This window comes from Suricata suricatta, chromosome 6, assembly GCF_006229205.1.
Source record: "Suricata suricatta isolate VVHF042 chromosome 6, meerkat_22Aug2017_6uvM2_HiC, whole genome shotgun sequence".
In the NCBI taxonomy this organism is placed as follows: domain Eukaryota; kingdom Metazoa; phylum Chordata; class Mammalia; order Carnivora; family Herpestidae; genus Suricata; species Suricata suricatta.
In genome coordinates, this window is record NC_043705.1 from 68,977,448 (window position 1) to 69,002,785 (window position 25,338).

At 37.0% G+C, this 25,338-nt stretch overlaps 1 protein-coding gene across 3 annotated transcripts in view; it reads right to left on the reverse strand.

The window, feature by feature from the left end:
• Window positions 1-25,338, reverse strand: part of MCTP1 (multiple C2 and transmembrane domain containing 1) — a 512,254-nt gene that overhangs the window by 87,666 nt on the left and 399,250 nt on the right. For all 3 annotated transcript variants that reach the window (XM_029942619.1, XM_029942618.1, XM_029942620.1), the window contains one exon: window positions 6,372-6,491. In XM_029942619.1, coding sequence (XP_029798479.1) covers window positions 6,372-6,491 — 120 coding nt within the window. The remainder of the gene's footprint in view (window positions 1-6,371; window positions 6,492-25,338) is intronic.

The following is a 25,338-nucleotide window of genomic DNA, read 5'->3' on the forward strand; positions in this document are numbered from 1 at the left end:
TAAGAAGTCAAGATGTAGTTAGAATAAAGTTACCAGATAAACACAGAACATTCGAATTTCAGGTAAACAACAAGTATTATTTTAGGATATCTCTGTGTGTCTCAAATTCCAATTACCTGCTTATCTGTATATGTACTAGCTAACTCTGGCAATCTTAAATTGGGATGAATTCAGAGAGCTTTAGGGGCTGGAGTTTGAGAGAAATCTGCAGTGCAGAGGCCATGCCATCTACTAAAACAGAGGGGATAAGAGCATGGTGCTGAGGTGGGGACATTTGAGCTGTGTGGGAATACTGTGGAAATCTGTTGGTCAATGTCCAGAGCCTGAGGAGGTGATGATCATTGATCTCTAGGGACACCAATCTGTCCAGTGACTGATTATGTGGCACAGCTAAGCAGTTGGTGAGCAGTTTTGAGGGGAGTCACGGGGTATAAACTTTTCTACTGACTTCTGATTATCTCTTGGTTTCTACTTTTTTTTTTTTTTTTAATGTAAGTGACTGTGTTGGGAAACTAAAGGTTTCTTTTCATGGTCCTTCTCAGATTTTTTGCAAGCTGGTGACCTTCTGAAAAAATTGAGAAAATTGCTGTTGAAATAAGCAGGAAGAAGAAAAAAAAAGTGATCATCCATTTTTAGATGTGTTTACAGGCTGTATGACTCAGAGCTGCTTCTGTTAAGAGCAAGTATGTGGTCTTTTTTGGTACTGAGATGCAAACAGAGGCGGCTTGTGGTCTATGCTACTTTCCGTGAATGATAAAGTATTGAAGTAGAGAAGGTCTAAACTGTACATTCAAAGTGCTTTGCTTATAGAGTTCTCTCTTCTCAGGTCTGCTTTGGCCAGCCTCTTTAGATTATGTTAGGAATATTTTACTTGTTTAATATTCTACTTATTCGAATATTACACCATGGACTTCTTTGCAACTGGCTGAGAAAATGACAAATGTATTTGATTTACAGGAACTCAGGTCAAACAAGCAAATGCTTCTTTGCTGGCTTGTATTTGGTTGGCCATCCCAAGTCGTCCAACCACCGGCATTTCTAGCAACAAAGACAATTTTCTCCTCATAAGCTTTATTTCTATAAATAAGGGCTCTGGGTCTAATGGGAACAGATTCAACAAGAAATAATAGTACGATTCTAAAGGGAAAAAGCAGAATTGAGGGCTTTGCCATTTGAGGAAGCTAACATTTCAGCATTTACTGAAGTATTTTAGCAAGGCAGAATTTGACTCAATTTGTGTCACAGTCAGATCATGAATCAGAGAATGATCTCATTGATTTACCCTACTCTTCAGTCTTTTAATGCCTCCATTGATTAGGCAACTGAGATTGCTATGTGGGAGGAGTATCATGACAGCACAAATGAATGTTCTTTTAAAGTATAATTTTAAAAATCTCTTGAATTTTTTGTATGTCAAGAATATTAAAATGTTAAATATTAAAATATTAATTCTCAGCTTTGGTTTACTCTTTCTATCCATGCTTACCTGGGTCAATTAAAGGTGGTCCCACAGGTCATGAACAGTTTTGAAATCAGTGGGGTTGCCTGGGATCAAACTGGGGACTGATACCAACTCTTGAGAGGTCACTGGGAACCTCATAAGAGGATTTGGGGGATATTTTTTATTCCATATAAGGCTCTGGACACTTAGAAAGTAAGCCGTTGGGAAGGGCATGCTCAAGCATATACCATGGAAATAGCCTGGTACTTCAAAACAGAGTACAGCTAAGTTCACATCCCACTTACTCAGTGGAGTTCATTACTTATCTTCTTTGATTTTGGATTTTCCTCATTTGTAAAATGATGATAAAACCATTTAGAGTAATTTACTTGATACAGTTATTGTAGAGAATTAAAAGAGATGGTATGTATAAAAAGGCTTAGCAGGACACCTGATACATAGAAGTTGCTTAATAAATAACTGTTCCATTCCCTGAAAGGAAGGAGGATGTTGAATATGGAGGTCAAGTGGAGAAAATGAAGGTTTTCCATCAATCTGTGTGCTTGAAGGTGGAGTTAATGCTGGATTTTCTACTGTTTTTTTAATATTTATTAATTTGAGAGAGACAGAGAGAGAAAGACAGAATGAGCATGAGCAGGGGAGAGGCAAAGAGAGAAGGAAAGAGAATCCCAAGCAGGATGTGTGCTATCAGCACAGAGTCCAATGCGGGGCTTGAACTCATGAACCATGAGATCATGACCTGAGCCGAAATCAAGAGTTGGATGTTCAACCAATTGAGTCCTTCAGGTGCCCTGCTACTGGATTTTCTAAAGCTTAAGGGAGAAACTTGCTCTAAAGGTACCTAGGGAGATATGAGATGTATCAAAATATAGTCTCAAGAGTAATGCACTTGACCAGTGGTTAAAGATAAAAATTTCACACAGATTGACAGACTCTAATACCCATTCTGCTACTTTCTAACTGTATGTTCTAACTGTGTCCCTTTGGGTAAGCTATTAAGCCTCTCTAGCTGGTTTCCCTGTATTTAAAGTAGTAATAATGATACCTGTGTCCTACGAGGTGCAAGAAACCACTAATTTGCTCGGCCAACCCAAGTCGTTCCTTTTGTGAGACTTGATTCCCTTCTCCCAAGGAAGGGCTCTTATGGTCATGCTTATACCACCTGAGAATTGCCACAGAGGAATAGACCAGGTGGCACTTGACTTAGGAGGACTCGACCCACTAGCTAGGCTGATGTAATCAGCCTTTCTCTCCAGAGGGCAAGACGAAGGACATGAGGGAACAATGGGCCTAACATGGTGCCCAGGGAGTAATGAGCATTCAATAGTGTTTAAGCCCCACGTAAACGCAAGCTCCTGGTATGTACTCTTTAACTTACAGAATTTCAGTCTACAGTAACTGTAATGTGGGTAGTTGGGACAAGCCTAAGGGGCCCTGCAGGGGGGACTTTTCCTCAGGGTTTGAAGTGACAGCTCAAAGGAACACAAGTAGGACATGCTTGTCTTTATATTCCCTTCATTGCAGACACATATCTGAATGAAGCATATATTTATTCAACAGGTTTTTGGTTTTTTTCTGGAAAAGCCTAACAATTCTCATGCCAGAAATTTTAATGTCATGGTCTGAGTGTAGGTAGATTCAGATGTGGGATAGCTTATTTTTAACAAGTCCAATTGGGAAACAGCAGAGGTGAAATACCATTTCTAACCACGCCTCTTTCTCATATGCACCTCTGAGCCTACAGCATTAGCCTCAGGAACGGCGGTTTCCTTACCCTGTCCTCAAAAGATTGAGATCATTAAATGCAGCAAAACTTACTCTGGAAGGATTACATCTCATTTTTCTCATTAAACTAGAACAGGCACCATGGTAGAGAAAAAATAGGGGGTTTTAGCTCCTACAATCTTAAGCATCCAAGAGAGGAAATGGTCTCCTTAATAAACAATAAACACACAAAGAAATCCTTTCCAATTTTAGTATTAAACTCAACTATCAACCCATATGGTGAAGACAGAATTTTTATTCATCTATGCACTTTTCATCTTTTACAGTATTTCTTTTTTTTCAAATTCTTATGTCATGGAAATATTACTTCCTTTTTTCTCTTGCATACAAAGCTCAAGGTCAGTTTGATTTGTTTTTCTTTTATAATTTTCATCCTGATTGAATTTTCTCAGCTGAATGTACAAATGATGTTTTTTTCATGACATAAAATTTGCCTACCTGCACACACTCCTTCCTTCTCTCTCTTTCTTAAAACTGTAAGGTTTCTGGAATCACACAGTGGTGTGATTAATGCACTTCAGCAATCACCTAAAGTTTTCACACATGCTGAGAGATGGACAGTGTATGGTTTGGGACTCAGCAAAATACCTTCCTCCAGGGCTATGCACTATGTGGTAGGGTCAGTTAGGCACAGCACAGCAGGCCCTACAAACACTTCCCTTGATTTACATGTATATATATATATGCGTATGAATATATATGTATATGTACAGAAGTATGTGTGCGTGCCTATTCACATAACCTGTAACCAGTAAGTTGTAATTCAGGTTTGCTTTCAAAAAGAGCAACCAGTACAAATGCACAGCTAGGTATGACAGAAGACACATGATTAGACAGATTGGATTTAAAAATTACATAAGGTCTCAATTGAGTCATTGAGTAAAAAATTGAATGAAATGGTGTGATTGCCGCTCTGGTATCTAGGAAGAACAGAGTGTGTGGATCGTTTGTTTGGGGCAAATAAAACGTAGTTGGTGAGAGTTATGCAGTGGAGCTGGCATTCCATGAGACTTGAAGGAATAAAACGCTGTGTGTGGCTAATGGGGAACTCCATTAGAGATACACCTAAAACGAAATATTTGGTAAATACAATAGTGGAATTATACTTTGGGTAAAAACGGCAGTTAAGAAATTTACATAGTATGTAACTTTTCGGTAGTGGTAAAAATTCTTAGGGAATTGGAAACACAAGAGGGTACATGATATACTACTATTTTCCCTGTAAAAGTGGACCTTGCCAGCCAAGGCAGGTATATTCTGGAGGAGATAACAAGCAAACTTTACAGATACAGAATTTTTCACTAAGAATACTCAAACCAATGGCTAAATATTGAAGATAAGCCTCCTCATAGGATTAAGAAGCTGGAACTAAATTACCACTTTTTCCTATTTGCAAATAATCTTATTTACAAATTTGTCTCACGGCAACTGAATGAGACATAGATATTCTCCTCTCTCAAAATCTCCCTGAAATAAATGCGACGAAAGAGCCATTGTCTGAGTGAGTCCCATTTCTTAAAGAAAACATCCTGGATTAATTGATAAAAGTATCTATGACACCAATGCTGATGGCATTTGGGGCTTGTCTCTCAGTGTGCAGTTTAAATATATATCCATAAAATCCTTGCCAATAATAACTTCTCATCTGTTAATACTGCCTAACCATTAAAATCTCTATTAACAATCTCGTGTTTGGTTTGCTGAACCCTACAAAAAATGTTTTCAACACTTAAAACTTGTAAAACACTTTTTAGAGAAAGTGGCAAGTGCAAAGATGAACAAAGGGTTCCCTCCCTCCAATACACAACCACCTGAGAGAAACAAACATCTACAAATTAAACAGGAAAATAAACATGGTGTGTTGTTGGCAACTTTTTGATGGCTGTGCCTCAGGGTTTTTCTTTTACTTTGATGATAAAGAAATTATCTTCAAGAAGTAGGTTCTGCTTATGTTACCATTTGAAGTGTGTTTGCTTGAATTATTTAACAGGAAAATTATTTATCAGGTCACAGGTATGTCTGTGCAACCATTATGATGCTATTATAATAAAGTATGAAGTAATATTATTCAAGTGATGATCAGATAACTTTGGTTCCTGTACCATTACAGATGTGATAGATGGCAACCACTCCTGATTGGAAATCAAATGTAGATACTTAATGGTCAAAAAACAAAACAAAACATAAAGCAAAAACAAACTAAAACAAAAAAATCTGTTTAATCTGATGAAGACAAATAGCTACCAAATAGATTTCCACATTTGACAAACCTTTAAATTCTTCTCAGTAACTATCAAGTTACCGAGTTGCATATATCTTAGTTGAAGACATCTCTCTCCCATTCCTTTACATATCAGAAAGCTTTCTGAAGGTGTATGTTCACTAAGGTATAGTGACTGAGATCTAAGGGGAATGCAAGTTGGCAGAACAACAGATATGATAATAATGTGGCTAGTTTTTGCTTCTCAGTCTAGAACTCTTTTTGAGAGAAATGGCCGTCTCAGACGCTAAAATCTTTCAAAAATGCCAGAGAGGGCAGGTGGCTTCAGTATAATTTTCCCTGGGTTAAAGGAAACCTCTTTATCCTCCAGCTGGTAATCCTAATGCAGCCCTGACACAAAGAAAGATATTTGCTGTTGTTTAGTGAATGTTCATTGAATTAAGGTACTTTATGCACTTTTCCAGGCCAACAGCCATCAATCTTTCCTTCCTTCCAATGATAGACTACAGAGAAATGCCTTAAATAAAATGCATTCATTTGGTCTGATCATAAATAATTTCATGATATTACATCTAAATTCAAAATTAAGACATAAAAACAAGTAAGGAGAGCAAAAGAAATACTCTTTTGATATAACCCATTTATAATTAAAAATCATAGCTCATTCTTTGGTGGGCTTTTGATTTTAGCTCCTACCAAGATGAGTCATGCTAGAAAGAGGTGAATACTTTCTATTATGTTAGGACCAAAGAACTGTTGGTTTTGAACTGATTACAACTTTCATCCAAACTTGAGTATTTATAAACAGAATTTCTAGTTTGTAAAAATAAATCAATGTTTACCTTGTCAGAGGGACTCGAAATAAGAACAAAACCACATACAAATAAGAAAGTAGAAACTTACTGTATCACGTTGCCTGTTATCCTTCCCTGATATTATCAAGAAGTAGTTCCATGTCAATAGTAACAACAAAACCAGCGGTATCATGTAGAGCTCAAAGTTCCAGACAACAAAGAGAAAGAGCTGGAGGAAAAGGAGAGAAAAAAGGATGAGTCAACTCTGACTTTCATTAAATGGACTCTCTTATCCATACTCCACTTCAAAACCATAAAACTAAATGCTTCAAAACGGAAAGATTTATCCTGAAAACAAAGACTCGAGAACTTGTTTGGCATTTTTCTAAAAGCACAACTGACCCCTGGAAAGTTACTGTTAAGATTTTTACTTTGTTTCATTTCTATGAAGGAAAACTGGTATCATTACACTGTCAACGAGGCAATTTTAATTTTTCTCCTCTAGCGAAATTATTGTTAGGTTGGACAAAACAAAGTTAAAAAAAAAAAAAAAAGCCTGCAAATGAGCTTCACTACACTGTCAGACACAGCTTCTATCTGCCTTAATGATAAAGAATGAATCACTATTTAATATCATGGACTTTAAAAAAAATCTCACAATGCAACACGCATAATAGGCAGATGAAAATACCAAGTCTGCACCAGAGAGCCAAAGATAACACATTATGAATAAAAGCACTGCTACCAAGTAGTGTAAAAAAAAAAAAAAAAAGGTTGTCTTAACATTTAGCATTACCATAGAAATCAAACAGGTATTAAATAAACCAGAATAACTTTATGAAGGGAAATTTTTAAATGTCTATGTCTATTAAGCTTTTAAAGCTACCGGCTCTCTACGTATATAAATTATTTTTGTAATTGTAAGACAAATCTTAGATTAAGAACTCACCTAACCTGGCAAGAGAAGCCATTTGAAGAGCATCAGCATTGCAAAATAACTGGCACTGTGTACCAAGTGTGACTCGCCCCACCCACCAGCTCCCCTAACCCCCCACCCCCCAACTCCTGTAATCCTGAAGAGATCATCTTAATTCTCTAGATCTGTGGCTCTGGCTGGCAAATGAGGCAGCATTAAGTCAGATGATTTAGTGAAGGGAGTGAGAGCCGGATTCCATTCCTAATGCTAACTAGCCCATAACTTTCGGTACCACATGCATCCTCCTTTCAGGGGCTGCCCCTGTAAAATAGGGGTGAAAAGAGTATCCATCTGAGAGGCTGTGACAATTACATAGTTGAAACGTGTTAAGAATTTAACACATTGCTTGGTACCCAATAAGTGCTCAAAAACCATTTGTATTATTGTGTAAATGTTTATCAATACCTTCCGAAACTCAGAAAGTTAACTATGGCCGACTAAGGTCCTCAGGTAATACTTATTCTGTTACTGACAACTGGAAAATCATCTACCTGCTAAAATTTAGTGGAACCATAGTATAAGTGAAAATCTGAACCAGCTGGTTGGGGTAACACAGCCATCTTGCATTCCATAGGCCAGAAGGGCTGGGAGCAGTGCCCCAAGGACATTCATGGTAAGCATGGCAGCATGGACCATTTGCAGCCTTCTTAATAGACCTTAGCCAAGCCTACAGCTTATTAAGATGGCAGAGAAAATGAACCTGTGTGGAGTGGTAGAAAAATAATGTTTATTTACTTATTGTGAGTGAGAGAAAGAGAAGGAGAGTGAGTGTGGGAGGGGCAGAGAGCGAGGGAGAATCTCAACCAGGCTCTGCACTGTCAGCAAAGAGCCCCTCGTGGGGCTCAATCCCACGAACCTGGAGATCATGATCTGAGCAGAAACCAAGAGTTGGATACTGAACAGACTGAGCCACCCAGGTGACTCAAAGTGTTTTTATTTCTAAACACAGGACTATAGACCTGATAACCTTTAACATCCCTTTCCTAGTATGTAAAATGACTTCATGACAATACTGTGCCATCTATTTTTTTATGTGACACTAGATCCTGAAAATTATATATTTTACTCAATTATTAGATATTTATAACCCACACCAATAAGTAATGCTTTAGTAACCCAAGAAATGAGTTTTGGACAGAATGACATGGTAACTATAGATTCAAGTTCCTCAATAAAAATAAAAAATCTCAAATATATCAATGCATGAGACAGAAGCCTTATCTTTCATAAGTAGAAGGATCTCCAGGAAAAGAAAATATTTCTATTTAATTTTTGAAACTTATGCAATATATGTAAAGATGATACAAATTATAATTGATGGTTTTGATTATTCTATTAAAGTGTTTTTAAAAGATAATTCTTTATTAAGTAAATGAATTAAGGCAAATTTGATAGACATGAACACATGTAAAAAGGAAAATTATTTCTGGCTATGATCCATATTAATTCTTTACACATTTATTTGTAAAATTTAGGCTGTTACTAGAAAATATGCTCTTTAAAGATAAGGACTTTTTTGTTCACTGTTCTATCCCCAGAGCATACAGCAGTGCATGGGCATAGTAGGTGTTCAATAAATATATATTTGCTGAATTAATGAATAAATGCAGACTAGGTTCCCAAGTCTTTTAACAGAAGTCTACTTAATTACTGTTTAGTAAAAGTACTATATAGCCACTATATAGCATCAAGTAACTTCATGAAATTGTATTCATAATTACAACCTGGGGGACACCTGGGTGGCTCAGTTGGTTAAGCAACCAAATTGGGGTCAGGGCATGATCTCGTGGTTGGTGGGTTCGAGCCCTGCATAGGGCTCAGTGCTGACAACTCAGAGCCTGAAGCCTGCTTCAGATTCTGTGTCTCCTTCTCTCTCTGCCTCTCCTCTGCTCATAGTCTGTCTTTCAAAAGTAAATACATGTTAAAAAAAAAAAAAAGCTACAACCTGGGATGCCACTAACCAATTTCTCCCTGAGGCACATAAAGATTCTCTATCCATTCTGGCTATGCAGTCATAAACTGTTTTGTGCATTATGGTCTGACCATATTTTTTCTTTTCAATCTTCCTATATGTCTGCCTCTTCTGAAGACATTCACCTGACTTGGTGTGTTTTGGCCTCATGGATGGGACTCAGATGATTCCACTGTTAACAGCACTAACTGTAATTACTTTAAATCTATTAAGTGTACATATTCCATCTGGCAATATCCACTCACTGGTGTTAGAGTTCTGAGGTCACCCAGAATAAAGGTACTTAGGATGCCTAAATCTTAGTGTTAGCTGGAGGACAGGTATTACAGAGAATAAGCTTTCTAGATGGTAACCAAGTAATCAAGACACCCATCATACCTTTTCTTCTCTAGATTCAATGTTACTAGTTACTTAAAGCACCAGTCACAAGGTATGGTTTGTGGGCACATCTCCATTGTGGGCATAGTCCTCTTACCACATCCAAATCCATACAGTGATAGCTTTCTTAAAATAAAGCATTCAGAGGGTGCCTAGGTGGCTCAGTCAATTAAATGATTCAATGTCCGACTTCAGCACAGGTCAAGATCTCTCACAACTTGCAGATTCGAGCTCCACATCAGGCTCTCTACTGCCAGCATAAAGCCAGTTTCCGATCCTCTGTCTCCCTCTCTCTCTGCCCCTCCTTTGTTTATGCTCTCTCCTTCAAAATTAAATAAACATAAAAAATACAGTACTCATAACTGTACATGCCTAATTAATACCTATGATATTTATATGCCCTACCAACATGGGCACCTGAACACAGGACAAGGAAAGAGATAAAAGAAATTTAAAAAATGTAGAATTGTATTAGCTTCATGGATCCTGACAGTACAAAAATAATCTTCTCTATTTTGTGTTCCTTAAGAATCTAATAGTTGGATAACTAGGTATAGAACCTCTGCTGTTGACAATATCTTTTTGTTAAAAAAATAACAAGGGAGCTCTGAATAAACTCTATATACAAAAGCATTCTTTTTTTCTTTCTCACTATCTAACTGGAGATTTCAAAAGGTCAAAGACTAAAAACACAAATGCAGATTCACAATAAAAGGTAGTTACTGAATATTTACTTTGCACTACGAAATAATGTTCAAACATATCACATAGTTTCTGGATTCAGATTGCTAGGAATCACTAAGAAAAAAAAGCAACCAGTCACTACAGTATTAGTGATGATTATCATACTTGTTAGCCACAGAAGATCCTCTAATTAAGAAAGCCCTCGGGGGAGGAAAAGTGCCTTTTAGCTTCCTGTTTCCACACTCAAGCTTTCCTCTCCCTGAGGCCTCCCTGCACTGAGACTGACCCTCTCCTCTTTTCCTACAAAAAACCAAGAGAACACTCAAGACCAGGTCCTCAATGTCCTGCTAGGGCAGTACAAGAAAGATGTCTCAGGGAACCCTCAGGAAAGCCAAGACAATAAAGGATCTCTCCTTGGTCCTGACTCCACTTATTCCGAAATTGTAGACAAAAATGTTAGGTATCATTAACAGGCTAAAATGAGATGGAAAAAGAAATCAAGGAATTATTTTTAAAAATCCCTGACACTTTCACAGAATATACATACAAACCATGAAAGTTCTAGCATTTATCCTGACCCCTACTTCCAGAATCCAAACTGAACCTGGTCCAACTGCTCACTCATTAATCATCACTAAATAAATGGTGGTTGTTTTAAGCTACTAATTATGGAGTGGTTTGTTATATAGCAAAAGCTAACTGTTACACATTCTTTTTTCCAAGGAGACAGTGGTGTATAATAAATACGGTGTGGACCAGAAAACTGAAGAAGTGGTTTTAGTTCCATTCTGCTATTTGATCACAGGACCTTGAGCAAATCAGTTATTCTCTTTTATTTGATTCCATTATTTATAAAATGGAGATTGTAACACCTGCCTATTTCACAGGTTGGCTGTGGGGAACAACTCATGTAATATATGAGACAACACTTTAGAACAAAGTACTCAATAAATACAGATATTATCAATTTAATGCTTTTCCTATTTAAAATTGTTTCTGAAAAATTCAAAGACCTTATGGACTAAAAATCCTCTAAGAATGGTCAAAATCATAATTCCCCTGAGCAGTTAGAGCAGATGGGGGATGTTTCTTAGACAGATTTGTATATGAAAGGCATTTGCTGGAAGGAAATCCTAAGTGTTAAACAGAGGGCTTGTAGTTAAAACTGTTGCTAATAGTTGAAACAAGAAAAATCCAGGTCTTTACATAAACTCATTATTTCTAGTAGATGGCATTAGCATACATTGCAGATTTTGTGAACTCTAAACTCAGTCAGGCTTTTAAATGTTAAGCATTTTTAACAATCTCATGCTTGATATAAAGGAATCTTGTTCTCAACTAGCAGTTTTGTGAATGTCAGTGCCTGTCCCTAATTTCTTTTGCTTTTAAATCCAAATTCCTTTTATCTAAATCAATGTTATCTTGCCTATGATATTAGCATCAACATCACAGAATGCAATTACTTGGTATCTATTTGAGCTAGGCTTTCTTTTTATTTATTTTAATTTGGGCCAGACTTTAAAAGAAACCTAAATTTTAATCTTAAATATTCAGAATGGGCTTTTTGAAAATCTCTAACTTATGTAAAGGTAAAATAATATATTATCACTCATGTCTTATATCACATTATATAAGATGAACTTTAAGATGGGCATGGAGGAGGGTACTTGTTGGGATAAGCACTAGGTATTATATGGAAACCAACTTGATAATAAACTATAAAAGAAAAAAAAAATGAACTTTAGGGGAAAAAGTCCTGAGAGGTAGGCTAAGAAGGCAGAAAATATTGTGTTACTTTGCAAATAGGTAAATGAGGCTCAAGTCTGAGACTTGTCTAGGGATGTCTGCTACCACGACGCAGAGCCAGGTCTTCTGACTCCCAAACCAGTGTATGGTTTTTCCATAAATGCTCCATTGCCTCTAAGGTAAAGGATTTTATTGAATATTGATGCTGTAAAGTTATCACTTATTTATGGACTGATCATTTAACTTGTAGACTTTCTATAGGTCTTTTCCTTCTCTTGCTCTGTGGTAATTATTTTGCATTAGTGCAAAGAAATGGAACACTACTTAGGTGTTCTGGCTAAAGGTTTCATATGGCAGAGAGGTCAAAAACTAATGGACAATATGAGGTTTGTGGAGCCAGTTTCATTTTTCCCCTTTCTCACTATCTTGCATGGTTCTGAATCATCAAGAGCTGACTATTCACAAGGTTTCTATTAAGTGGGATTTTCTTCTATCCAAGATGCTGAGAAGAGGTTAGCAAAGTGGCTGTAAAGCCAGAGATTAGAATAATGAATGAGCCAATTACATTTTTACAGATTTAAAAAAAAAAGCTTTCCTTTTTCACATGAAGGTTAAACAAACAACAAAACCCCTTTTTACTCAAAAGCTAACTGAAGGTGGGCTAAGGCTTTTCACTCATACAAGGCAAGATATATAAAGTAGAGGGAATGATTCAAAATATTAAGATTTTAGAGCAACACCATTTCTTAGGAGATGTAAGACATGCAGGATTTTTCTTTCTTTGAGCCTGGGATCTTGAGAGTCCTAGGCAGGACAGGGCCATTCACATCATCTTATCATTGATGCTCTCATTGAAGTGCCCTGGAAGATGCCTGCATTCAGTGATCATTCGTCGAACACATGACCGTTCCCTGGGGGAGCACACTTCAAAAAAATCATTTAAGTTGGAATATTGAATATCCTATTCTTTTGCAAACTACAGTATATTTTAAAAAGAAATCTCATCCAAAATGATTAACACTTCCTACTGTTCAGGAAAAAAGCCTGCCCTTTCAGACTAACAGCTGTGGATCATTAGCTCTCCAGTGATGAGATGTGTTTGATGAGTATTTTTCTTTCTAATTAAGAGACGAGATTCTCTATTTGACTGTCTCTTCAGAAAGAAGTGAAGAAAAAATTCTCTGCCTACATGGAAAGGCCCTCTCCTACAAAACAATTAATTATTTCACGGCCCTTTTAGAAAATCCTTTTCCTCCCTAATTTCATTTTTTTTTTCTTAAACTTAACACATTTACACTCGGGCCTTCACAGCATTAACCCATTTTTCACCTAGCGTTCCCTCTCTGATGTCTTCCTATTTGTTTTATCCTTCAATGATAACTATTTTAGGAAAAAAAGAATGAGGAAATGTATCAAAAGTACATGTATGTTTATCCTAACAGAAAGCATCTGGTGCAGGAATAATGTGGTATGAGAGAGGCCTCAAATTAGAAAAATGATAAATACCTACCATTTGACTGTTGAGAAACTGGGCGGTAGTGCTTTAAACAATACAAACCACCACCACCACCACCAACTCTAAGGTGCTTAGCAGTATAAAAAAACTGCTTCTGGTAATTAATCCTTAAAAAGAAACTATTTCCCCTCTATCAATAAGACTGGCCTTCAAGAAAAAAGCTACGGGATGTAAAGCAACACCTAAAAATAACAGGTTTTCTTTTTGAAAAAGCCATCAGCAAGGTTATAAAATTGTTGAATTAAAAAAATATGATTCAAGAGTACTGTAAGAAGCAAATTAAAGAACTCTTGGAAAATTAGTCCCATCAAATGCTTCTTTAAATCATTTTAAGCTCAGAGAGAGAAAGGAAGGAAGGAAGGAAGGGGAAAGCATGAGCTTTCAAAAATTTGGGTACCATGCTGCCACATCCCTCTCCTATGGTGCATTTGGAAATATGTGGGGATATTTTTCATTGTCACAGTGGGGTGAAAGCAGGGAAAGACTGGGATTTTCTGGATGAGGCCAGGGGTGTGAAACACCCTGAACTACATGAAAAAGTCCTGCCCAGTGAAAAATTCTCCTGCCCCAAATGCTCCCAGCACTCCTGAGAAACACGACCAATTCTGTCACATAAACAATAGACCATTCCCAACTTAGCCAAGAGGAATTAGTATGCTTCTAAACAAATGTATCCAGAAGAAGTATAGATAGATTTCCTAAATGATGGCAAGAATTCTGACTTAAGGACATAGGGCGAGGCAGTAGTATAGAAAAAAACTGCACTCGGTCATTAGCCATTTGCTTTAGTTTCTTTCTCACCATCGATTAATGTTTAACATTTCTGAAAAAATATGGCTAAAGAAGAACCAGAGGTTAACCCATTTTGCCCATTTACTCTCCCTTGGATTAGTCAGGCTCTGCACATCATCAGTCTTCAGAACTTCATCTTCAGGGAAGAGGGTGGTTTTGCCTTGATTTAAATAGCCAGATGGCATCACCACCTGCTGCAAGGTCTTTATTTCTAGTTGGTTCCACTAACGTTTTTTGTTCCGCTTCCAATGAAAAGAGGAGAGAAGATAGGCAAAATAAATTTGGTTAATTCCCAGCATAGCGATACTTTTCCAAGGTGATTTTAAAGTAGGAGATGTTGCTCTTTTGAAGAGAGGTTTTGTTTTGACTGTTTTCTAAAATAAACAGCAGGGAAATGATGACAACCTTAGACCATTGGATTGCTCCAACTTGTGCAGTTTCCTGGGCTCGTGCCACAATGATACAAGGAGCATTATCATGTTCAAAGGAGCCTCATAAAGGGGTGCCTGGGTGGCTCAGTCAATTAAGTGTCCAACTCTTGGTTTCAGCTCAGGTCATGGTCTCATTGTTTATGAGTTCGAGCCCCACATCTGGCCCCATGCTAACAGTGCAGAGCCTGCTTGACATTCTCTTTCTTCTTTTCTCTCTGCTCCTCCCCTGCTCATTCTCGGTCTCTCTCTCTCAAAGATAAATAAACTTTAAAAATTAAGAAAAAGAGCCTCATACAGATTCTCATATACAAGGGCTTCTCCTCCCTTCTCTCAGCTAGAATGAGAATTGAGGTGGCTTCCTCTACTGCTTTCTTTGTGAGTAGTTTCAACTGGATACTAAACTGCCAAGACTATTGGTTTATAGTGTTGTGTTGTGCTTAGGTGAGCTTGTGTGTGTGTGTGTGTGTGTGTGTGTGTGTGTGTGTGTGTGTACACGCACACGCATGCTTCTATGTGTGTGGTTTGTGAGTTTAGAGAAAAAAAAATCAAGCACTCTACTGAATGACCCCTTATATTGACTTGGCAAAGTATGTCAAAAGAACCATCTATCTCTTTTCTGGTGACAGGAAGATTATACAGTTAGGGGTAAAAAAAAAAAAAAAAAAGACTAATTGGTAAGTGTGTTAGTAAAGCTTTGAATTGAATATATATTATATACCATAACTAGGTCATTATTTGCTGATAGGTTTAAAAGTCATTGTTTATTCAGATTTATTTAGACTACTTATAAATAAAATTCAGTAAGTTCTAATTCTTTACTTTGTGAAATTGTGCCTGGGTGTTTGAAGTTGCTTCTTGAAACTTAAAGTCCACAATCTTAAGTACACCCAAGCCTTTTTGAAAAGCGTAGCTTGACTCCATGTATTAACCACATGTGACAACTAGATAGAACTCATTTGAAGGTGTCTTACATACGACTCCTAGAAATAGCTCCAAAAGGATCTCCACAACAAAATGGACCAAAACAACCTCAAAGATGGTGTTATCAACTCGTCATATAGCATAATGCACACTACTTTCCTTGATGGAGATATTATACCAATAGAACCTGCCAGCCAGGAGGCTTGGGAAGTTATTTATTTATTTAGATTTTTTTTTCTGTTTCAGCTTACAACTTGTACTGATATTTCATGTCATTTTTATCAAAGTCAGAGATGAAAGGCTCCGACTTTGCTTTGAGAACACTGACAACTCCAAAACGTAAAGCCCAGAGTATGTCCAATGTGAGCATCACATCAACCACACATGAATAACTGATAAATCCCTGCAATGTTCTGAGTCTAATGTTAGTAAAAGTTAGGATGTAGAATGAAAGTGACAAATGCTTTTAGATGTCTGGAGAATGTTGATTCTCTGAGGTCTGTTTCATTAGGAATTAGTACATTACCCAGTAGTTTGTAATGCCTACCAGAGTATGGAATAGTTATGTTTTTCATTTTAATAGCTTTATTATTCACAGAACCTCTGCTCATTTGAAATCAGACTGCATGTAAAGTCATTCTTGCAGATTACACAGATCAACACGTATCAAGGGAAACTGCTTTAAAAAATACTTAAAGAGTATACAAAGAAACATGGAAGAATGTGTTAAGGCTGTTACATTCATTGAAGTTTGTCTTTCTCTAGTATCTCTTTTCTCAAGACTTCAGCTGGTTCTGGAAGGACCCATGACTATCTTGCTAGTATAGGTCAAGAGTATTCCATGCTTTCATTAAAAAAAAAAAAAGTACTTTAATGTTGATTCTCAGTTCATTTTTGTTTTTTATTTATGCCTCTAGTGCCAATGAAAAAAATCTATTTTTTCCCTTGATAATCAAGTCATTATATAAATATGTTCTGATGTCTGTTCCTTTTAATTCCCAAACTATTACTAACAAAATTATTGGATTAAATGTTTAAATATTATTTGGGGATATTCTCATACAAATATGCCATTTAAAAACATACCTCCACATATTTTCTAAACAATATTATTTGTGAGTATTGCCGTACACACATGCCGTTTCCATATATTTTCTAGGCTTTAGAAGTGCTGTAAAAGTTTGTTGAGGCTTATTGAAGATCATCATCTTTTAAATTTTGAAAGAAATGAATCTGTTACCATTACTATTTTTGAAGTAAGTTCTTGATCAACTCCCTTCTTTGTGTGTATAAATGCTGTAAGTAGACTTACAAATCTGATAGCAATGTTTGCTGATGTACAAAATGTAAAAATTTCCCTAAGCTTGAAATCTGGCTTTAACGCTATCTCCATCACGAACAGGTACAATATTTAGGGCAACAGCTGGCACTTCAGTTGCTCATGGGGGGAAACTCCCTCTGTTCTACATACTGTGCCAGAAAATAGGGTCCTCAGCCAAACACATGTTAGTAAAGTCTGTGATACAAGTTACTTTAAAAATTAGTACTGTAGTCTTTATACTCCCTATTCTGTCACTGAATAGGAATGCCTTTAAAAAAGCAGATGATCCATTACGGGGACTGCTTTTTGATGCAGCAGCTGATATGTGGAGAGCTGTACCCTGCCAAATTGTGGGACGCTGGGTCCCATTCTGATCCATTTCCACTCAAGATGATCTCACTCAGACTCATTCAACTGATCATGAATATCTTGCCTGGGCTATTGATTTCTGATTTTTTCTTTTTAATCCTTCATGATATAACATAGTGGTTACCATTGGTTATTCTTTGTCCAGGTTTAATATCTTCATTTCAACCTTAAAATTGCAGGGCCCAAGTCAGAAAGTGTGTTTTAAACTGTTCACCTTTATAAATATATTTAAGACCTAATAATATCATATATTTCAGCTATCTTGCCAGCTTCTGAAACTTCATCTCCCATTCTGTCTTATAATTTTCTAATTTTCTCCTTCACTGGTCTCATTCCCCCCAATCCCTCTGTTCTGGAAAAACTTCAAGAGTTATGTTTAGCAGCTCTAGCTATGTCTGAACATTTCTCTTTGCAATTCAAATAATCATCTTGGGCTGATTTTAACAGCCTTCTTTACTCCATTCCATCTTTTAGCCTTGCTGTGTAATGTTTACTGATGAATGTCTTTCTCCCGTTTAACAGATCTAAGTGGTATAGTTACTGCATGGGAAGCCTAGAGGTTTGAACACTAAGTAGACATTTCTCTTGGCTGTTTTCCATACCTCCAAACATTCTCTTAAATGCAACAGGGCTTGTGTTTCAATGGTAACAGAAGTTATCAGAGAACACTAGTTTAGACAGCAAGCAAGCTGAACTCCAACTGTTCCAACAGCCTGACTTTTACAGTAAAAGGAAAGGCCCTGGGCCAAGACCACTGAGATGAGCAGGTATTTTTAGTTCACTTGTAGGCCAGCTCTAATGTAATTCTGAAATGTTTTCTTCAAACCAAACCCAACTTTTTCAGGGCTGTCCAAATCTGTTTTCTTTTATAGCAAGTACAAATTCTTGGAGCAAGGGAAGCATGCGTATCATTTGCAATGCTGCTGCATGTCTATGGTGTTGATGCCCGATGGCTCAAATTAGTCCGCCAAGCAGATGAGCGCATTGTAATTAGCTCTTGTCAAACTGTTAGAAATACAAAAACCATTTCCACTGTAATAAAAATTATGAAAAAGAAAAATCTCTCATATCATTTTCAGCCAAAATAGTTCCTGAAATGTCTGGTAGCTTAGGATTCCAGAGTTCTAAAAGAGGCCATTTCATTTTCAAAGAAGCTTTCGCTTCATTGACATGGAGATGCTGACATGTATTATTCTTTGGGTGATTTTGTTGTTGTATTTGATTGCCTGTAAAACCTCATTTCTAAAAATAATCTGTTGGGAGTGGACACATTTTGTTGAGCCACATGGTACTGATGTAAGATTCTCAACAAGCATCTATACTTCTTCAAGTATTTTTTAATCAAGGTTTTCTGACCTTTTCTATCAGTGTGTTATTACTTTCAGTTTTCCTGATTAAATATTGCATTCTTTTTAAACAAAGAAGGACATTAAGGAGGCATTCAGATAGGATAAATCTGATGTTAAACTCCTTCGTGATGATCATCAGTTTCTATGGACAGTTTACTTGGATATTCATTGTTGGGACAGTGACTCAAAGACTAACTTGCAAAATATTTAAGTTATTCACAAGCTTCAGGAGGGTTCTTGAACTCTCTGGAATTTAATATCCTCTCAAAGAAAAATATGAGCTATTAATAGGTGGTTATTACTAAAAGTAAATTTATTTATTTATTTAAAATATTTTTAAAGTTTTTTAATTTTGAGAGCGAGCGAGCGAGCAAGCGAGCAGGAGTGAGGGGAGGCCAGAGAGAGAGGCAGACATAAAAACTGAAGGAGGCTCCAGGCTCTGAGCTATAAGCACAAAGCCCTATGTGGGGCTTGAACCCACAAATCGTGAGATCATGACCTGAGCCAAAATCAGATGCTTAGCCGACTGAGCCACCCAGGTACCCCCCAAAAGCAAATTTAAACATTAGCCAGAAGATAAATCAGTTTGGAATTAGGTCAGATATACCAAAAAAATTATCTACTTCTACTTGCTTTCAGAACCTTCCCAAAGGTATCTTTAATTACACTTGTGGAAATTAGCAGGATGCTGTAAATGAATTTATCTATAAAATAAAATTACCCTATATAAAACTTAATACAAAATGATCATAGAGCTGAAACTATAGGACTTATAGAAGAAAGTATAGGAGAAAACAATTGTGGCCTTAGGCTAGGCAAAGAACTTTTAAAATGTATTTTTTTAATGTTTCTTTTTGGTAAGAGAAAGAGAAAAAGCATGAGTTGGGGAGGATCAGAGAGAGACAGAATCTGAAGCAGGCTCCAGGCTCTGAGCTGTCAGCACAGAGCCCGATGCAGGGCTCACACTCATGACCCTGAGATCATGACCTGAGCTGAAGTCAGATGTTCAACCAACTGAGCCACCCAGGCATCCTAGGCTAGGTAAAGAATTTACAGATAGAACCCCAAAAGGATGATCTAAATATGTATTTAAAAATTAGACCTCATTAAAGTTAAAAGCTTTTATGCCTTAAAAGACACTATTAAGAAAATGAAAAGACAAGTCACATACTGGGAATAAAAAATTGCAAATCACGTATCTGAAAAAGGACTTGTATCCAGTATATATAAAGAACACTTAAAAATAATACAAAAACCCAATTTAAAAATAGGCAAAAGATTTGAACAGCCATTTTACCAAAGAAAACGTATGAATGGCTAATAAGCATAATGAAAAGATGCTCAGTGTCATTAGTCTCTAGGGAAACAAATTAAACTGCAAGACAATACTGCTTCATAATTACTAGAGTGGTTACAATCGAGGCAGAGCGTACTGAACGGTCAAGATATAGAGCAATTGGAACTCTCGTAAAACGCTGATGAGTATGTAAGATGGTGTCATCACTTTGGAAAACAGTCTGGTAGTTTCTAAAAAAGGTAAACAAACCTCAACTTAACATATGAATCAACACTTCCACTCCTAGTTATCACCTAAAAGTAATGAAAACATTCACCCACATAAAGCCTTGTATATGAATGCTTATTTATAGCGGCATTATTCACAATACACCTCCCAAATGGAAACACCGCAATTGTTTATCCCTGGTGAGTAGAAAGTGAACCGTGCTAGATCCATACATTGGAATACTACAGCAATAAAAAGACACTACCGACACATCCTGTGTCATGGACTCAGAATCATTATGCTAAATGAAACAAGTCAGACGTACAAGACTACTTTTGCACCATTCCATGTATGTGAAATGTCCAGAAAAAGCAAATCACTCAAGATAGAAAACAGACTAGTGGCTGCTACGGACTGGAAGTGGGAACAGGGAGTGATTATAACTGGCAGGAAGGATCTTTTTGGGATGATGGCTGTACAACTCTGTAAATGTGCAAAAAATCAGTGAATTACACATTTAAATTGGTGAATTTTATGGTATATAAATTACAGGTTAGTACAGTTGGATTAAATTAAAAATTATAACTTCTGCAGGGTAAATTCTGGAACAAAGAACTGAGAAAACCTAGGCTAAGGCAATGAATGATCGATCACAGATCTCAGATGTATCTTTACTCTCAAAATATTCAAAATGCTACTTGATGACAATACCTACGTTAAGATTCTTTGGACAGCTGTTGCTCCTTTGAGTTCAGAGAACTATTAAAAAATAGTTAAAGCAAACACCACCATCAATCATTGCTAAATATAACTGGCAACACAAGGTCCCAGAGGCAGGCAATGAAAATGGTAATAAAATACTACCACCCTAAGGTGAGACTATTATGTCATTAATTCTAAATTCCCGTGAAAAATATGATCAATTTGGGGAAATAAAATGTTGAATTCCTTACCCTGTAAATAACAGCTAGCTGACAGAATGGAGGAAAAAAGGGTTCTAAGGAAAACTTAGAGAGGATATGGAAACAAATGGAAAAGGAAGGAAGGAGAGCAGAGAGCAACAGGCTGAAAAAAATAAGTTGAATAAAGCGAAACAGAAGCAAATCTAAGTACGGAGAATGAGGGCAGAGTAGGCAGGTCAGCTTTCCTGCCCAGAAGAAAAGACTGCTGCATAAATATGACAGTGTTTTCTACTTTATAATTGTGCTGAGAAGCTCTTTGAATTTGGGCCTAGAGGTTGTCGTGTGGATTCCTCAGTGATCTGTATCGCCAAGTTACCTACGGTGCCACCTATTAGGAAATAAAACTTCTCACCACAACCCCTCCCCCCATCCATCCACCGAAATGGCAGGAAACTGTTCAGAGGCATTTGTTTTATCTTTCTGGTCAGCAATAGTCAGCAGCTCCCTTTGGTTGGTTGGGTTTGTTTTTCTCAGTATATTACATCAAGAAAATAGAAATGAAAACTGCTGAATGCAGCAGGAAAAGTGAAATAAATCTGAAAACTGCTTCCAACTGTTTTTATTCGAGCACTTCTAAAACTCTAGGAAAATCCTCTATCTTCCTAAACCACTGCATACTTAAAATTTTTTTTTTCCACCAGGAAGCTTAATACATGTGTTTGTAAATTAACTAAATTACATCAAGCACGGAAAAGCAGGTGAGCCCTGGCAGATTTCCCATTGTTTTTACAGCCATTTTCTCTATCAATTGCTGCAATCTAAACTGGCTCCCTGTTCTGCTGTCAGTGCCACCTAGCGATTCTATCTCCCAGGGCGACAGGTGTGGCTTTGTCCTCTAAGGGAACGACCCTGGGCAGAATCCAGCTCACCTTTCAGAGGTTCACTGTTGTGGCAACACTGCCTTTCTTCCATTTACGTCGTTGCCTTTCAGACATGTTTGACCACCCTTCTGTCTAGAAGTGTTCACCACGTTTCCTGCTCTAATAAAGACATCGACTCAGAGGCAACTCTGGATTCAGTGCTTACTAGTGTAAGAAAGACAGACATGTTTCTCTTTTGTGGCCATGGCGTGATCTTGAGAAGGCAGGGAGAGAGAGGTGTAAGGCCTCTAAACAGCAACTGGAAAACAGCACCTCATTGCAAACGAGAGCAAGAGGATTGGGCTGGTACCAAAGAGAGGGTAATATACTCGCTAAAGACAAAATACATATCTCATCAACTACCATGGGATCCTCTGGATTGTTTGTAGCTGTGTTTCTCTCTTCTTTAAGCTTAGTCTATGTGAAACAAAGGGTAACTGGCCTACAGATAGAGAGGCAGAACCTAGAAAGAAATGCAGTGAGAAGATTAAAAAGAGCTGAAAATGTGTTCTAAGATTTCTCCTTTATGACAATTTAGTTTTTTTTTTTTGAGAAACTTTATGGATAATGAGAGCCCCAAAGCAGCTGCAACATTTTAGTATTCAGAGTAAAGTAGTTTATGTATAAATAAATTTACCAAGTGTATGTCTGGATATAAGATAAGATGCATGTATATAAATTTATATCTTAGCTATAGACATACTTTTATTTATTCATCCCATGGGAAGTGTGTATCTGTAATTATTAAGTGATTATTTATGGGCCCTTCCCCCTCAACTGTAGAATGGAAATATCAGTTATAATGTGAAAGTTCATTAAATGCTGTTAATGATATAGTTTATCTCACTTCTTAGGAAATAATTTTACATGGGATTAATATTATACTATTAATATATTTAAGAAATTTTATTAGTTTGAAACCTCAATAGGAACTGAAAATGAAGTCAGCTTTAAATAATTTTAATTAAGTAAAATTATTTCCATGGAAGAATAATTATATCTAAGCAGTTCTATGCCCCAAGAGACCATTTAACTTCTTTCACCTTTATAATTAATTATTTTTATTCCCATACTGCAGATAGGAAAATTGAGTTGAGGGTGAAGCAAGCATTTTCTGACAAGTCTAATAGCCACAATTTTTAAACTCTACTTCACAATCTTATTTCCAGAAACAAGATGGTAAAGTCTGACAGGATTTTAAGATAATTTTTGTAGCCTCTCTTCCAGATCATATGAAAAGATATATTTTTAAAGCTTGTGAAATGTAAAAGAATATTTCTATATTATGTGACTTAACTGCATCACTTTATTAATCTGCCCTAAGAAGTTCTCCCTCCCCATTTTAAGATCCATTTTAAAGACCATGTTAAAGATAAAAGTTGTCGAAGGTAAGAAATGTACTTGATAACCAGTACTGAAAACCTGTAACAGAGAAATCTTATCCCTTGCTGAAAACCTCTTATCTTCTCTCACCTTCAAGACTTACCCAATGCCTTGGCACGCCTAAAATATGTCTGGCCTACCATACAGAAGTGGTTGAAATTTGTTACAGCACAACCTTTTAATTCCACCAACTTTTTGACAGTCACGAGGATGTTAGTGCCTGATGAACTGGTTACCTAAAATACTATAGGGATGGTCTCTTTTCTAGGGAGATCTTGCTTTCACGGTTGATTCTTTTGTCATACCTCCACTTCAATCTTAGACAAGTTCTGAGTGGGAGGAGCCTGACTTGATCTGCAACAAAAGACAATGAGTAGAGGGAGGCAGAGTGAAAGGGTGCCATGCCCCTCCAAAAATCAGCTAATCACCTTATTATTTATGTATGGTAGCTCCTCTTCTCTTAAGTGATTCAGCACTATCATGATTAATGCCTTTATTAGTAACTGTTGGCCCATTCACCATCAGTGTATGATTGACATCCCTTGGCTCTTTATTCAGAACTCGGCATTTCCTTGTGGAAATCCTCCACCACCACCAGTTCATAGTTTCTGATGGAGCACAACCTGTCTCTGGCTGCAGATAGACAGACACTTGAGCTAGATCTGGTCAATGAGAGCAGTATCAGCTCCTGGTCATAGTAGCACGCGCAAGGGTGGGCCAATCAGAACAAGTGAGACAACTCTGAGTCTTTGGACCTACTGAAAAAGAGAATCTTTTCTTTCCTGACCAAAAGTTACAAGACTGCAAATCTGGAAGTGTTGACTGACATCTAAGGGATATCTTGCTTGGGACAAATGAAAACCAAACCAAGAAATGGCAAGAAACTGCGTTCTGATTCAACCACATGTGCCCCCTAGAACCAGACATGTCTCAAAGTATAATTTGGCTTTCCACACATACAAAAGAAGGTAAAGAGGACAATTCAAACACTTCAATGTAATTCTTAGAGATTTTGAAAAGTTGAGAATTCATCCATCACTGCTGATACCCACTGGACTAACTTAATTTGAGTCTTTGGCAGTGGGATCCTGGGGAATCTTTTAACTATTTTTTCAGCATTTCTAGTGTTCCACTAATTTAGGGAACCATTATGGGCATTCGTCAAACATTCTCACTCTTTTTCTAACACCATCAAAAGGCCAGGTGAAATTTACACAATGTCTCAAAGGCTTCCCAGAAAAGACTTTAAAATAGATAAAATGGGCTGTGGACCACAGTTATTCCGGTAGCTATAATGCCACCACCTCTCTTCTCTTCCAGTCAAGAAAGAGAAGAGATTGCAATTATGTGGGAGACACTTTAATAAAAGGAGGTCTCTGTTCTTCCTTCCCAATAGCCTCCTGGTTAATTAAAACAGTTTCTAATCTCTGTGTTTGAGAAAATGTGGGGATTACTTTCCTGGTAATTGTTTGATTAGGACAGTAGGATGAGCAGACAAAATGGAATTTGAAATTCAAGACCCAAATTCAATTTTTTAAATTGTCTTAGTAAATTCAGGTAATTCACATCGAAGGAACTAAGTTGTCTGTTAGATCTTAGACTTCATTTTGGGGACATAATTTCCTGAGGTATAAATGGAGTGGTATCTCAACCCCAGTTGATGAAGCAAGAGAAATTATTCCAAATTTACTTTCCTGTGTTTCCAATTGGCTTCCAGCAACACTCTTCACATAGTCACCAATATCAACTCTAAAGGTAGGCAATAGGTCTAGTGTGGCCAACCTACTAAAAAGTAGTGATTAATTACTTTTTACAGTTATCAACCTTGTTATATTATTAGATAATCAGGGCTAGTTTTCCCCTTAATTTGCAATTCAACTTTCTCAGGCCAAAATCTTGCCTAAGGAGCAGT